This window comes from Bos indicus, chromosome 6 (genome assembly GCF_029378745.1).
Source record: "Bos indicus isolate NIAB-ARS_2022 breed Sahiwal x Tharparkar chromosome 6, NIAB-ARS_B.indTharparkar_mat_pri_1.0, whole genome shotgun sequence".
Classification (NCBI taxonomy): Eukaryota; Metazoa; Chordata; class Mammalia; order Artiodactyla; family Bovidae; genus Bos; species Bos indicus.
Window position 1 is genome coordinate 109,324,334 of NC_091765.1, and position 17,352 is coordinate 109,341,685.

Genomic DNA, 17,352 nt, shown 5'->3' on the forward strand with positions numbered 1-17,352 from the left:
TCACTTTCCCAACTTTAAAATATGACTTAACTTAAGGACTAATCTTTTGACCTCTTTTCTTTTTATACTCATTCTATGTAAAGTTCATCCAGTCTCAAGGATTTATGAACAAAGCTAATGCAGGTGATGGAATTCCAGAGCTATTTCAAATCCTGAAAGATGATGCTGTGAAAGTGCTGCACTCAATATGCCAGCAAATTTGGAAAACTCAGCAGTGGCCACAGGACTGGAAAAGGTGAGTTTTCATTCCAATCCCAAAGAAAGGCAATACCAAAGAATGCTCAAACTACCACACAATTGCACTCATCTCACACGCTAGTAAAGTAATGCTCAAAATTCTCCAAGCCAGGCTTCAGCAATATGTGAACCGTGAACTTCCACATGTTCAAGCTGGTTTTAGAGACGGCAGAGGAACCAGAGATCAAATTGCCAACATCCGCTGGATCATGGAAAAAGCAAGAGAGTTCCAGAAAAACATCTATTTCTGCTTTATTGACTATGCCAAAGCCTTTGACTGTGTGGATCACAATAAACTGTGGAAAATTCTGAAAGAGATGGGAATACCAGACCATCTGATCTGTCTCTTGAGAAACCTGAAGCAACAGTTAGAACTGGACATGGAACAAAAGACTGGTTCCAAATAGGAAAAGGAGTACGTCAAGGCTGTATATTGTCACCCTGCTTATTTAACTTATATGCAGAGTATATGATGAGAAACACTGGGCTGGAGGAAGCACAAGCTGGCATCAAGATTGCCGGGAGAAACATCAATAAGCTCAGATATGCAGATACCACCACCTTTATGGAAGAAAGTGAAGAGGAACTAAAAAGCCTCTTGATTAAAGTGAAGGAGGAGAGTGGAAAAGTTAGCTTAAAGCTCAACATTCAGAAAACTAAGATCATGGCATCTGGTCCCATTATTTCATGGCAAATAGATGGGGAAACAGTGGAAACAGTGTCAGACTTTATTTTGGGGGGCTCCAAAATCACTACAGATGGTGATTGCAGCCAGGAAATTAAAAGACGCTTACTCCTTGGAAGGAAAGTTATGACCAACCTAGATAGCATATTCAAAAGCAGAGACATTACTTTGCCAACAAAGGTCCGTCTAGTCAAGGCTATGGTTTTTCCTGTGGTCATGTATGGATGTGAGAGTTGGACTGTGAAGAAGGCTGAGTGCCAAAGAATTGATGCTTTTGAACTGTGGTGTTGGAGAAGACTCTTGAGAGTCCCTTGGACTGCAAGAAGATCCAACCAGTCCATCCTAAAGGAGATCAGTCCTGGGTGTTCACTGGAAGGACTGATGTTGAAGCTGAAACTCCAATACTTTGGCCACCTCATGCGAAGAATTGACTCATTGGAAAAGACCCTAATGCTGGCAAGGATTGGGGGCAGGAGGAGAAGAGGACAACAGAGGATAAGATGGCTGGATGGCATCACCGACTCAATGGACATGGGTCTGGGTAGACTCCGGGAGCTGGTGATGGACAGGGAGGCCTGGCGTACTTCGATTCATGGGGTTGCAAAGAGTCGGACATGACTGTGTGACTGAACTGAACTTACAGAATATGGTGTTGACTCCCAGACTTTCATCTCTAGTCTTCATCTTGTCACTGAATGATAGACTCATACATCCAACTACTAAACATCTCTACGTAGAGGCTTACTAAGTACACCTAGGGTCACAGAGTCGGACACGACTGAGCGACTGAACTGAACTGAACATGTCCAAGACCAATCTTATCCAAATCTGCTCCACCAACACTCTTCCTCATCTCAGTAAACTAAAGTTTAACCTTCCAGATGCGAAGACCAAAAATCTTGGCATTATACGGCCTCTTCTCCCCTCTATCCATAACCAATCTACGAAAATATCCATCAATACCTTCCAAATATATCCAGAAGCCAACCACTTCTCATGGATGTTAAAGTCACTTTCAGTTCAGTTCAGTCGCTCAGTTGTGTCTGACTCTTTGAGACCCCATGAATTCCAACACGCCAGGCCTCCCTGTCCATCACCAACTCCCTGAGTTCACTCAGACTCACGTCCATTGAGTCGGTGATGCCATCCAGCCATCTCATCCTCTGTCGTCCCCTTCTCCTCCTGCCCCCAATCCCTCCCAGCATCAGAGTCTTTTCCAGTGAGTCAACTCTTCGCATGAGGTGGCCAAAGTACTGGAGTTTCAGCTTTAGCATCACTGCTTCCAAAGAACACCCAGGACTGATCTCCTTTAGAATGGACTGGTTGGATCTCCTTGCAGTCCAAGGGACTTTAATCGTGTCCAACTCTTTGTGACCCTATGGACTATAGCCTGTCAGGCTCTTCTGTCCATAGGATTCTCCAGGCAAGAATAATGAAGTAGGTTGCCATGCCCTCCCCTAGGGGATCTTCCTGACCCAGAGATTGAACCTGTGCCCTTGAGGTCTCCTGCATTGGCAAGTGGGTTCTTTACCGCAAGGGCCACCTGTAGTTCTCACCTGGATTGTGAAAAAGTTTCTATTTACCTTGCTTCCACTTTTACCCACTATGGTATATTCTCAAATAGGAACTGTAGTAATCCTTTCAAGTTAAATCATTTCACTCTCCTCAAACCCCTCAGTGGCTCTTCATCTCGTGCAAATAAAAGTCAGAGTCCTTACAATAGCCAACAGTCCTTCCTGACCTGTCCTCCCCTTCTCTATCATCGTGCTTCAATCCTATGCTAGTCTTTCAGTTACTGTTCCCCATACACAGCTATACACACAGCTACCAACTCTCCCCACTCTCCTGTCTCCTTCTCTTTCTCTCCCTCATGTACACACAGACACATGTGTGCCTCCTCCTCTTAGAAAAGAGAAAAAACAACATCCAAATACTTCAGGGAGGCCTTTTCACCTACTCCTTCCCTTTACCTGGATAACTCTTCTGCCAGGTATCTATGTGGCACTCTCTCTCATCTCCTTTATGCCTCTGCTCAAATGTCATCTTCTCAGACTTTCCCTGATGACCATATTTAAAATCTTAACACTCTCTTCTAAGAATTCCTTTTTCTCCTTTCCTGCTCTATCTATCTACACAACACAATGCCATTTAATACATTATGTATTATACTTATTTATTTATTGCCTATCTTCCTCTACGGAGAAGGCAATGGCACCCCACTCCAGTACTCTTGCCTGGAAAATCCCATGGACGGAGAAGCCTGGTAGGCTGCAGTCCATGGGGTCGCTGAGGGTCGGACACGACTGAGCGACTTCACTTTCACTTTTCACTTTCATGCATTGGAGAAGGAAATGGCAACCCACTCCAGTGTTCTTGCCTGGAGAATCCCAGGGACGGGGGAGCCTGGTGGGCTGCCGTCTCTGGGGTCGCACAGAGTCGGACACGACTGAAGTGACTTAGCAGCATCTTCCTCTACTGGAACACCTAGACAGGTATGGGCTCAATGAAAATTTGCTGAATGAATGAAATAAATGAATAAGAAAAGATGTAAGAAAGCACACAAAGAAAATAACTGCTGAATTGCTTTACTTACTGCAGAAACTAGACATTCATATGAAATTTTAAAAAACATGACAGAAAATGAAAACTAAATTCTAAACTCAAGAACAAATTTCAATTAAAAAGAAATGCTTTTTAAAATCAGGCTCCCTGGCTTCAGATTATACTACAAAGCTACAGTAATCAAAACAGCATGGTACAGGCATAAAAAGAGACACACAGATCAATGGAACAAAAGAGACAGAATTCAATACTAAGATTTATCGTTACTGTTATTTTAGGTAAATGCATCTATTCATGTATATGGAAAATGGATATTTAATAACTGAATGATAAAATGAGCCTAAAAAATCATCTCTGCAAGGATATTTCAATTACATATAAAGTTAAACTCTCTTAAAATTGTACAGCAACAAATACGGTTAGGGTCATCATATTTTAGGAATAGAAGGTGCTTATGACTGTCTGGTAAAATCCCCTCATCTTATACATGAGGATCATCTTAAGTGAATAAATTGCCAAGGTAATGAAGTTAGGAAAAAATGACAATAGCAGTACAAAGTTTTCTGATCCCCACTCTAGTATTCTTTTAATGCATTTTGGATTTATTACATAATCACTGCAAATATAAAGCACACTATTAAAGGGGCTTAAATTACATTGATGAAAATCTCAAATCTCCTTTTCACACACAAAAAGTTTTTATAGCTGCATTCTTTAATACTTAATTTAATTTTTAGTAATTAAATTTTCTTCTAAAAATTAAATTCCAAGAAATTCATCATAAAAGAAACAAAAGATGGATTATGCTTTCTTTAGCATTTAATAAACTTTCTATATCATGACAATGAAAGATAGAAATTATATAAACAGATTGCTATGCCCAAAATCCTTACACAGCTCCTCCCAAACAAAACAAAACCACATAAGGCAGAAGCCAACCCAATACTGTAAAGCAATTAGCCTCCAATTAAAAAAAAAAAGAAAAAACAAAACCACAAAGTCCTTAAACTTCCCAAGCTAAGTAAACCATAATACTGCCAAAATGGTTTAAAGCAGGCCATCTTAAAAAAAAAAAAAGTAACTATGAAATGACATAATAACTGTAACAACTGTCAAGTGAAAAATGTTTCTCGATGAGTGTTATGAAAAAGCACTCATATGACATTTTCTCCCCCCCAATATATCAGTGACAATAACAGTCTGAATTTAAGCTTATGCGTTTATTTGAGGAAACTACTCAATCAATTAAACTTGAAATATTATCATAATGTTCTTAAAAGTACAGTAGTAGGGTGAAATAGCACATAAAGGAACAAGTATAAGTGTTTATATTAAATACTCTCACTCAATATACAGAATACTGATGCTACCAGTGTCAGAATAAGATGCTATCATCATCCTCCAGTAAGTACATAATCATAGCTCTATTTTAAAAATTTACATGTAAACAGAGGAGAAAGCAATATACATATAAAGCCACAGAAACAGAAATGTTAGATCCATCTGAAAAAGACACTTGGATTTGATACCTTGGGATTACTATTACTGGAACAAAAAGAACCAAAGTATTAAAATAAATGGATAAGGAGCAGACTTTTAATTTAGACTGTATAAACAGAATGAACTTTTCAAATCCTCAAAAGAGCTTTTGTTTATGCTTTATAAATTGTAAACTCTTACACAAATTTGTAATGACTCATTTGTTCACTGTCATAATATTATAGATGACAATTTTTATAGAAGTTGATATTAATTCTTCAAAACAGGAATCAAAGTAAACGTTACTTACTTCATAGTTTCACATTTCCACTCTCCAGATAAAATAAGAATTTCTGAAGACTCAAAAAAGTCACAGTATAGGCAAGTATTTTCATGTAAATTCCCATGAAGTTCTTAAAGCTGAACTTATAACCTTCTCTTACACTCCTCTATTACTAAGAATAAGGAATAGTCTCTAAAAGCCTTGTGATAATTTTATTGAGAAGATCAGTAAAATTTTCAACTTAAAATTTACTTGTTTTACTAATACATTTCCATGGAGTTCAGGGAACACAACTTACAGGGTACATTAAAATGTAACCTTTGAACCTCACAGTGTAAAACATCACTTCCTGGGCAGAGATAGTACTCCAAGAACAATCAATCACTGTTAAGAAGAATATACACTCAACATTGTTAATTAGTGTAGATGCACTCTTCTCTATGCCCTCATCTGTCATGAAGATTGTTTAAAAATCTGAGTTATTAGTCTTTATTTGGGAAAGGATCTGTTTAATATCTTTAAGAGTAGAAATCATTCATCCATTCACTCTATACTGGAGCGTGATAATTCCTACTACCAATACAAGTTACTGATAGCCACCACCCCTCCACTAACTAAGAAGCTATAAATCAGGAAGGGGGCAGCTCCTATGCAACCCTGTTAATTTCTGTTTACAATCTATCCAACGGAGAATGTTAGCTAGTCAGGGGAGAAACTAGGTGATGGATCAGATAGTAGGAAAACATAACAGCTTAAAGATAGAAAATAACAAAATGACAAATTAAACTGTCATTTGGTTATAACATGGATTGAATATAAAATTAATCTTAAAAAAATTAATATTCCTGATGTTCATTTCAATTTGAACTTTCCCTGAAACACTAAAACTAAAATTGTATTTGAGTGCAGATTATGATTTTTAAATTAAACACACAAATTTTTAATCTGTAAATTAAAAGTTGAAAGTGTACAGTTCTACCAATATGTAAAAGTTTAAAATATGAAGAAAAATCTGAATTTTTTTAACATTTATTTACTCTAAAATCATGACAGAAAATCTATGACATTTTATCTCAAACATGATCCAGCATAATATAACCCCGATGTGTTTCCTAAGAAACTCTGACATTATTAACCAGAGTGGAATTCACTAGGGCAGTTGGGTCTGAAGGCCATCTAACAGATTCCCTGTATCTACATATGTATTTTTCCTCATTAAGAAACCATTTTCCCTGAATAACATATCCCGGGCCATAAACACTTCTAATTTCAACAGAGTCTTCATGAAAAGGCTTTTATTCATTCATTCAGTATTCATTCATTCAGGCACTGTTGTAAGTGATGAGATCCTCAGCTTTCACAGAGTTTAGGCAGACAAGAAACAAACAAGAAATGATACCAGATGACAATGAGACTAGGCAGATAACTGAAACAGAACATCCTGACAGACTTTAGATTTCTTTAGATTTCATTGGTCGAGGAAGGCAACTCTGAAGTGATGACATTTAAGATGAGTTACAAATGACAAAATGGAGCCAGCCAAGCGGAGGCCAGAAGGAAAAGTCTATCAAGCAGAAGAAACCCTCAAGTACAAATTAACTTGGAAGGTTATAGGAACAGAAAAAAAGACAAATGTGCCTTACACACACAGTGGACAAGGGAGCATTTAGTAGAAAATGAGTCTGAGAGGTAAGTAGGAGCCAGATTACCTTGTGCTTGAGAAACTGGATAAGGAGTTTGGATTTCAGTCTAAGTGTGATGAGAAGGCACTAGAGGATTCTAAGCAGAAAAGTCATATAACATGATTTGCCGTTTGGGAGCTGAATTGTAGGAGAACAAAGCGAGGAGCAGGAAGAACAGTTAGGAAGCTAGTGCCATAGTTCACATGAAAGATGGTCAGGTCCACTTGTAACAAGCCTGTAGTAAGTGGAGATAAACTAAAAATCCCTAGGCTCTGCAGTACAGGCTCTGGTCAACTGAGAATGCCCCGATGTTGGGACAGCAAGACCTTCAAGGCCAGGAAACCAGGGTCTAGGCCTGGTGCATTTGGCTCCCCAAATTGTAGAAGCTATCCTAGATGGTAATATAATTGCTTCCAGGTGCTTATGTGGCTATAGTCATTGTAGCCTATGAGGCATCTCACTGCACTTGCAGCTGCAAACATCATCAAACTTCAACCGAACATAAAACACACAGAATAAGTAGATGGCTTACCCTCTTTCCCATTCTGAAAGTTACTACTTCCAAACGAAGTTTTTTAATCTCATTAGGGAAAAGTAAGGCCTTCCATGGAAATTTGAACATAACTACTTATTAATCCCAACAACCAAACAAAGCAAAAGGTCAAATTTCTAGAAAACTTGAGGATGGTATAGAAAAAGAGTAAAATTAAGACCCAGGTTAGCAGGTCCCAAACACTGCTTAAGCATTCTCTTGGGTTCTACTTTTGTGTAAAATAATAATGGCTACCTGAATACACATAGGTGGCACTCGAGAATGTCTGCTGAATGAACTGCCCTACCCAATACACAGTATGAGAACTATCACGGTAAAAAACAAGAAAAAATGGTGACAAAAGAATTCTTTAAGAACCATTTCCTTCAGGCTACTTTTGTAAAATTTCTATTTCAGCTTGTGGCTCAGATGGTAAAGCGTCTGCCTGCAATACAGGAGAACCAGATTCGATCCCCGGGTTGGGAAGATCTCCTGGAGAAGGAAATGGCAACCCACTCCAGTATTCCTGCCTGGAGAATCCCAGGGACAGAGGACCCTGGTAGGCTACAGTCCATGGGATCACAAAGAGTCAGACACGACTGAGCAACTTCACTTCACTTCACTTCAATCTGTAATTATGGTCTTTCAAGTTGAAGTTATAGTCCATGCTTTTAAAAGGCTACATGATTAATAATAATAATTAATAGTTATCAACACTTACGTATATAGGAAAAGTATTTTTATGTAATAGCCCATTTAATCATTAAATCGACTTTATCACACAGAAACTATGATCCTTATTTCCAGATGAAGAAATTAAAGACATAAAGTAACTTGTATGATATTACACTGCTAGTAGGGGAAAAAACTGGGCTTGTAAGGAAAGTCTGTCTCAATTTAAAACCGTCTGATCTTAACCATGACTCAATACTTCATTTTCTGTCTTAAACAGTACAAAGAAAGAACATTAACTAGTATTTCATAGCCTTTTAGAATTGAATATAAAATAAAAAATTTTATTTTATGTACAGTTGACCATTGATCAACACTGGTTTGAACTGTGCAGATCCACTAACACACAGATTTTTTTCTCGGTAGTAAATACTACAGTACCTCATGATCTGAGATTGGTTCAATCCATGGATGCAGAACCACAGATACAGAGGAACCATTTTTACAGAGGGCTGGCTAAAAGTGAAACGTGAATTTTTGACTGCAGGAAGGAACTATGTCTATAAACCCTGTGATGTTGTTCAAGGGTCAAATGTATTATATACTTTTTAGTATGTACTGAAATAATTAACTTACTAATTAACACTCTATTTCATTAAAGCAAGTCCCTTCCTCTGCTGGCTATATCATCAACCTACTCTAGTTACTCTCTATATTTAACCATAATAAAACACAATTTTTACAAAAATAAACCTGTAATTCACCTTTAGCTAAGACTATCCTCAATCCTCAGCCCAAATTTCTGAGAATTTACCATATTTTAATAAAAAGCAAATGACTTTATAACTTAGTAATATAAGTTCTTACTATGGAGCAAATTCACACACACACTCTGTGCACGGAAATTTTCTCTGTATCTCATCTTTTTGCTCAACTTTGGCTAAAAGTTGGCTCTGCTGTCAGTATTTTCCTAGTCTACACATGCTTCTTTTCAACATATGTTTTCCATTCAAACTGCACAGAATAGGACACGATGATGAATTTTTAAAAGCACAGTTAGGCAGACAATGACTCTAGATAATAATCATCATAATTCAGCTTCAAATGTCTTCCTAAATTCATTGTCAACAGATCTACTTTAAAAGAAATGTTAAAGGAAGTTCTTCAAAGAGAAAGAATCTACTATCAGACTCTTGGATGTATACAGATGAATAAAAGTGTCGGCAACGTAATAAGTAAAGGTAAAATGAAATGTGTGTGTGCTATGTGTGCTAGGCTGTGTCAGTTGTGTCTGACTCTGTGCTACCAGGCTCCTCTGTCCATGGGATTCTCCAAGCAAGGATACTGTGGCGGGTTGCACTGCCCTTCTCCAGGGGATCTCCCTACCCAAGGATGGAACCTGTATCTCTTTTCATCTTTTGCATTGCCAGGCGGGTTCCTTACCACTAGCACTGCCTGAGACGCCAAAATAAAGTGCACCTTTTTCTTATCTGTAATTGTTTTGAAAGCTAAATGACTATTTAAAGCAAAAGTTGTTTACAGAATATTTAAAAATATGTCTGACAATAATAACACAAAGAATTGAGGGGGTGTTAAAAAATACTACACATGAAAAGTGATACTATTATTTGAAGGTAGAGTAATTAAGGATATATACTGAAAATTCTGGGCTTCCCTGATAGCTCAGTTGGTAAAGAATTTGCCTGCAGTGCAGGAGACCCCAGTTTGATTCCTGGGTCAGGAAGATCCGCTGGAGAAGGGACAGGCCACCCACTCCAAAATTCTAAAGAAACAACTAAAAACATAATACATGAATATATAATATGTATAATAAGTTAATAAGTGAGATAAAATGGAATAATAATCAATTAAGCAAGGAAGAAAAAGAGGAGAAAAAAGAAGCAACAGACTGAACAAATATGACACTCGTGATGAATGAAAAAGGTGGGACAGAACAATTCTGAGCATCTTTTCATCTGGAACATTCTCTGAATCTGAGAGCTGCTTCCTTGACTTGGAAGACTTTCCAATGTCATGAGGCCCTTGATATAGAAACTCTTAATAAAATCTCTTTAACTAGCTTGCTGCTGCTATTGCTACTAAGTCACTTCAGTTGTGTCCGACTCTGTGCAACCCCATAGACGGCAGCCCACAAGGCTCTGCCGTCCCTGGGATTCTCCAGGCAAGAACACTGGAATGGGCTGCCATTTCCTTCTCCAATGCATTAAAGTGAACAGTGAAAGTGAAGTCGCTCAGTCGTTTGAGCAAAAAAAAAGAAAAAAAAAAAAATCTTTGCTTTTTAATATAATTATACCTCCCCAAAAAGAAAATACTACTATAATGTAATGCCTTATCTCTTAGAAGGGCTTCCTTTATAGCTCAGTTGGTAAAGAATCTGCCTGCAGTGCAGGAGACCCGGGTTCGATTCCTGAGTTGGGAAGATCCCCTGGAGAAGGAAATGGCAATCCACTCCAGCATTCTTGCCTGGAAAATCCCACGGACAGAGGAGCCTGACAGGCTACAGTCCATGGGGTCGCAAGAGTCGGACACGACTTAGCAACTGAACCACTCTCTCTTAGAAACAAATTGTAAGATCATTCACTACATGAACATATTGATCATATGAAACTGGGCCAGTGACAGATAATAGTAAACAATATCCAGATACATGTTCATCTCTAATCACTTAATTTTACATAGATATAATATTCTGTGTGATCACATACTCTATTACATGATCTCATTCTGAAACAGAGTATTAGTAATATAAATACAAGAAAAGGATTACTCCAAAAGTAAAAAAATTCTTTCAATTTTCATGCTATTAAATCTCAAACATAACACTGTAACAATTTTTGGCATAAGTTCATATAACTTATGTAAATGTTTGTTTTTAAAACTCAGAATGGCATCACCAGCACAGTCCAATAGCCCATCTAGTCTGACATCCTGACAGTGACCAATGATGGAGGCCTCACAGGATAGCATAAACACATAACATAATGTATATAATTGTGCACCACCACACCATTACTCCAGATGTAGTTAGATTATATCCTGAAAGAAATGAAAACAAATCCCAACTCCCATCACTTCCGTACTCTGTAATTTCCCAAAAGGTGATGGGAAACCTCCAATAAAGCACAAATTTAACTATAATATATGCCAATGCTTTGGTGACATGACAAATGACTAACAAATGATCTTCTAAAATGAAAAACTATACTCAGAAATAGAACCTAAGCTCATCAAAACTTATGATTTGTAAAATGAGTTTTCAATGAGTTGAAAAGCATCGGATTCACTTAGTTACATCTATAAAACAGATAAGCAAAATTTAATTAAAGCTTAATAGAAATTGTTTTCATCCATTTTGTGATACGTTATACTGTTTTCTAGAAAGTAGTAAAAAAATTTATATTTTTAACTCTTCAGAGAAATTATATTCACACCTGTTTTGTAATGGTTTTAAAGCAAGGCTTGGATTTATTAAATGTTCATCTAAGTGTGTAAAACCACATAATGAAGAAACCATGGTTTGGTCCTTCAGGAAGTACTATTTCCTAAACAATTATAAACCCCCCCAAAAATTCACTATATTTTTAAAGACTTCTGGAAGAGATAATTCTCTTGGTAGTAAACTTGGGTATTGATTTAACAACGCTTATAGTTAGGAAACAGTTTCTGACCTGAATCCTCCATGGTATAATTTAAATTCATTTCTCTTTCTCTGACCTCAAATAAGTTGTAGAAGATTGGGTCATATCATATCTATTTGAAAACTCTTATTAAGGTCCCTTTTTCCGGGTAAATGCATTGCAGGACTACAAACCAAGTAACAATCCTGTATTGAAATCAATCTTATAATTTTTACATGCTGTATATCATAGCCCAAGAGACAGATTTGAAAAATTATCCATCATTTCTACAAAGCACCACTCCTTCCCCACAATAATATACTTTCTCAAGGAAAAAAAATAATAATGTAAAAGCAAACCTCAAAAATTTAGAAAAAGAAAGTCAATGAGCGATGAGGGCAAGGAATAATACACACAGAATTCCATGCAGACACTGCTTCCTTCCCCGGAACAGGGTACCATTTAATGAAATGTATCTCTCAAAATCTCTGGGGCAGAGCTAAGGCTGCAGTGCAATATCATAAAAATGTGCAGCTGTGCTGCCATTCTTAATAGTCCACGCTGCATCCTTAGACCACAGGAAGCCAAAACACACACACTGTCAGAACACAACTTACCTTAACAAGGAACCAGCCAAAGCAGCAGAGCAGTTACGACAGGTCAAGCATCAAAATTGTTACTGAAAAGACTGTACACATCTTTATGAATTTTCTCAACTTGCTCACTCCAGAAAAGCTGTTTTTCCAAAAAAGCTACTTACGTTTTCAAACATCATTTCTTTTAAGGATAAAAACTATAAGATAGGCAAATAAATTTACTACATATAAATAAACATTTATAACTTACTTTTATTGCCCACCAAGGCAACCAGGGGCTGAGTTTCTGACTCCTCACTCACTTTCTTCACCACGGAATACCAATCTTCTAAATTCTCAAAGCTTTGATAATTTGTAACATCATATACCAAGAGGACTCCCTGTCACAAAAGAGTTACACAACATTTGTAATATACTGCTTTAAAAAATATTAATACTAAATACTCATAAGTAATAGATACGTTGAGTATAAAAAATAACAAGCAAGGCCTGTTTGTATCTGCCTTTAATTCTGTTATTAGCAGACAGATAATACTGAATGTTTTCATTCAAGATGTGAAGATACAAAGCAAGATAAAGAATGATTATATCAAATTGTGAGTGAGTTCCCAATAAGATATCTGGGATATGCTTGATAAGTTTCAATAAATGTAAGAAAAATCTTATTATAGAGGTGGAAAAAAGCTGCAAGGTCTACAATTCTGCCTGTCACTTTCATGAGGTCAAAAATTTAAACCTTTTAATAAATAACCATCTGCTGCTGCTCTTTTAAAATATTTTCAAAAATGGAGATACTGTGACATCCCTTGATAGTCAATTTCAGCGTTTAACACAATTTTCTTTAAATGAAATAAGTCGATTTCCTCTTTTGGTCCTCTGTGCATTAGGAGAACAACATGAGAGTATCCTCCTTATAATAACCCTTCATGTACTTGCAGATAGTTAAGTCACTCTTTCACTTGAAGATAGTTAAGTATCCTTTCCAGTATAAACAAACTCAATTCCTTAAACTTGCCTCAAAGGACCTATTTTCTATCCTTCTAATCACAGTTGTTGGTTCTTCCCAAGGCATGATACATATAGTTTTTTGACATCCTCTTTAAAATGAGCAATGTAAAACTGGACATGATACTGTAATAAGAGTCTGAACAAAGCCAAATATAACAGAGGGATTGCTTCCTGTCTCTTATATATCATATTCCTTTTAATACATCCCATTATTTTGTGTGGGAAGGAAAAGTATGTACACACACAAAAATAACACTGCTACATTCTTGATTCTCATCCAATTTGTGGTCAAACACTTAATACAAAGCTCTACATATATAAGTCTGGACCCTAATGGCATTTATGTCTCCTTCTTCTTAAGTTATAATCACAAATGTTGACAACTTCTTACACCTATTATGTACCAGAGAGATATCTGGATCTTTTCATTCCTCCTCACAAAATATCATGCAAGACTGGTATTATCCTCATTTTCACTAATAAACACAAGGTCACAGGGACCCAGAATTTGAATCAAGGACTGACTATAAAGTCCACTCATTTACTCTATAAACATTTGTCAGTCAGCTATATGCCAGGCACTGTGCTGGGTACTAGGGACATAAATTCCAGCTTCAAGGAACTCAGAGCCCTGCAACAAAGACAGGCACACAAACAGACAGGTATATAACACAAAACTCATCAGCAACAGTATGCTGGTAAATATTAATTAACCAGCTTAAGGCATGGTAAGGAGAGGAAAGGATGAGACAGGGTTATTTGTAGCATTTGCCAATTTCTGTAATGTAAATACTCTCCTGTGGTCATTTAAAATCTATCAGTGTCACTTCACGAAACAGAGCTGGGTAGGACATCACCACACAGCATTTCCACTATACAGACACACTTGATACACTAGATACAAAAAACCTTGAGGGCACAAACAACAGAAATATACAGTAAAATAATCAGTAAGTGATACATTTTGATCATATAAATCTTTGTTTTTAATTTATGAGTTTATACATACATATATATTTGTAATCCCAAATATATTCAACAACTGGCTGAAAAAAAATTCCTAAAAATTTAACAATTGACTCTCCCTATCCAGATCTAGCTCACTACTGTTATGACCTTTCGGTCCTATACTCTTTTTCCCCACAGTTTTATCACGAAATGGTTGACATATATCACTGTACAAGTTGAAGGCGTACAGCATGAAGGCTGAACTTACATATATTGCACAGTCATTCGTTAAACTACATTGGCTCCCCCAAGTCATTTAGCTTCTCTGGGTCTCAGGTTATTTGCCTAAACACTCTCTATGATCCTTTTCAGTTTAATGACTCTATAATCTTTATGCAAAATCATGTGTCTGATTTATTTTAGCAACTTACAAACCTATTCCTATATTCCTAAATGCTTTGAAATAATGCTCAGCACAGAATTATTTGAAATAATAAGCATAATCCCACTTTTCTTACTAAAAATAACGTCCTACAAACAGCCTCTGAACAAAGTTACTACTCAATCCATTGACTCCACCTTCAGCTGACAGGAGTGATACAATGTATTATGCTTAAAGAGCTCTGCCCTGGAAGTCAAATCAATTTTGGATTATAGTCCTGGCCCTACCATCTACTGATCTTGGGGAATGCTTCTGTCGTCTACCTTTATAATACCTGTCATGATTAAGTGAAGTAATAAAAACAGACTTATTTAAAAAATAAGATACTATACAATCACTGGGAACTTTTTTATTATTATTCTGAATGAATATGAATCATTTTCAAGGTAACTCTGAGCTAGCTTTCACTCTCATAAATTGAGCTTTGACCTATTTGTTGTACAGTCACTAAGTCCAACTCTTTGTGACCCCATGAACTGAACTACACCAGGCTTCCCTGCCCTTCACTATCTCCCAGAGTTTTCTCAAATTCATGTGTATTGAGTAGGTGATGCTATCTAACCATCTCATACTCTGTGGCCCCCTTCTCCTCTTGTCCTCAACCTTTCCCAGTGTCAGGGTCTTTTCCAATGAAATGCTCTTCACCTTAGGTGGGGAGCTTCAGCTTCAGCATCAGTCCTTCCAATGAATATTCAGGGTTGATTTCCTTTACAATTGACTGGTTTGATATACATGCAGTCCAAGGGACTCTCAAGAGTCTTCTCCAACACCACATTTCGAAAGCATCAATTCTTTGGCACTCAGCCTTCTTTACGGTCCAACTCTCACATCTGTACATGACTACTGGAAAAACCACAGCTTTGACTGTATGGACCTTTGTCAGCAAAGTGATGCCTCTGCTTTTTAACACACTGTCTACGTTTGTCAGCTTTCCTTCCGAGGAGCAAGCATCTTTTAATTTCATGGCTGCAGTCACCATCTGCAGTAATTTTGACCTATGGTGCCTCTTCAACCTGAAAATTTTTAGAACTATTCGAAGTAACATATTAAAATAGTCATCACAACATGGGTCAACATCTGAACATAACAGAATATATGCAAATAAAACATGGCCAGCATCTTTTGATAATCAGTACTAGACCAGAGTCAAAGAATAAAAACTATAACTGATCTAGACTAGGAATTGCTAAACTATGGCCCCAAGGTCAAATTCAGCTCATAGCCTATATTTGCAAATAAGTTTTATTGAAGCATAGTCACACTCACTTGTTTAAGTTTTATCAATGGCTGCTTTCGCACTATGATGGCAGAGTTGTGTAGCCACAACAAAGAGAGTCTGATCTGTAAAACCTAAAATATTTTCTATCTAGTTCCTTAAGGAAGTTTGCCAATTTCTCATCTAAACTGATGTATCCTAATATTTTCCAATCAGCAATACCTATGAATTGGTCCAGGACTCATAAGAAAGATAGAAGCATGGGGAGCACATGTATACCTGTGATGGATTCATTTTGATATTTGGCAAAACTAATACAATTATGTCAAGTTTAAAAATAAAATAAAAATTAAAAAAAAAAAAGAAAGAAGCGTAAACACTTTTCCATTAATCTAGCAACCCAAATATCTATCGGTTCATATATTCCTTTTTCAATATCATTCAATGAAAAATTATGATTTTTATCTTTGCTCCTAACATGACAACTTTGCACCAGTTTTGAATTACATCAATGTGGTGAAAAACTGAGAAAGAAAAATGAGAAAGCCAAAGACATTAAAGCAAAAGAAGTTCTAGGACTTTTGGTTTCAGCTCAGACATGTAAAGAGTTTGAAAGTCATCACATTTGTCCTTACATTAAGAAAAAAGCTGGACAAACAGAAAATCAAAGACTTTTTTTTAGACAAAACAGAGACCTGAGTTTGTAGGGCAAAATGACATCCTGAAATCCGGAGAAAGAGGAGTGAATCCAGAAAGTCACCATCAAAAACCTGCTTACCTGGAACAAAAGTCACTAGAACCAGTAAATAGTAGAAATACTTATATGGTAATGTTGGCAAACTGCTGAAGGCTGAGCATGGTCTAGCCTGAGGATCAGAAACTCCTGGGGATACCCTCATACTTTTGGGATACCCTCATACTTTCATGGGTTTTACCTATGGTGAAGAATCAAGAAAAACACCCTCATAGCTCTGGTAGGAGGAAAGAGAAAGTAACCACTGTAAAATATGCCCAGAGCATTGTCCAAAAAAAGGCATACTCTCCAGGAAAAAACCTTAATCAGAGTCTTCTATCACATGCATTTTCCAACTTCAGCCCCTTCTAGCCCACCTATCTCACATAAATGAGAAAAGCTAAAAGATACCTATTAAAGTCATAGCCCAAGGACACAAATCCTGAAGTCATACAAGGCGGTGACTTAATCATAAGAGTACAGAATGTTTCCCTCCCTCTATACTTTTCTGCTGCTGCTGCTAAGTCGCTTCAGCCATGTCCGACTTTGTGCGACCACACAGACAGCAGCCCACCAGGCCCCGCCGTCCCTGGGATTCTCCAGGCAAGAACACTGGAGTGGGTTGCCATTTCCTCCTCC

At 37.2% G+C, this 17,352-nt stretch overlaps 1 protein-coding gene across 2 annotated transcripts in view; it reads right to left on the reverse strand.

Moving 5' to 3' along the window:
- RAB28 (RAB28, member RAS oncogene family) overlaps positions 1 to 17,352 on the reverse strand; it is a 97,943-nt gene that overhangs the window by 61,619 nt on the left and 18,972 nt on the right. For both annotated transcript variants that reach the window (XM_019963107.2, XM_019963108.2), the window contains exon 4: positions 12,617 to 12,746. In XM_019963107.2, coding sequence (XP_019818666.2) covers positions 12,617 to 12,746 — 130 coding nt within the window. The remainder of the gene's footprint in view (positions 1 to 12,616; positions 12,747 to 17,352) is intronic.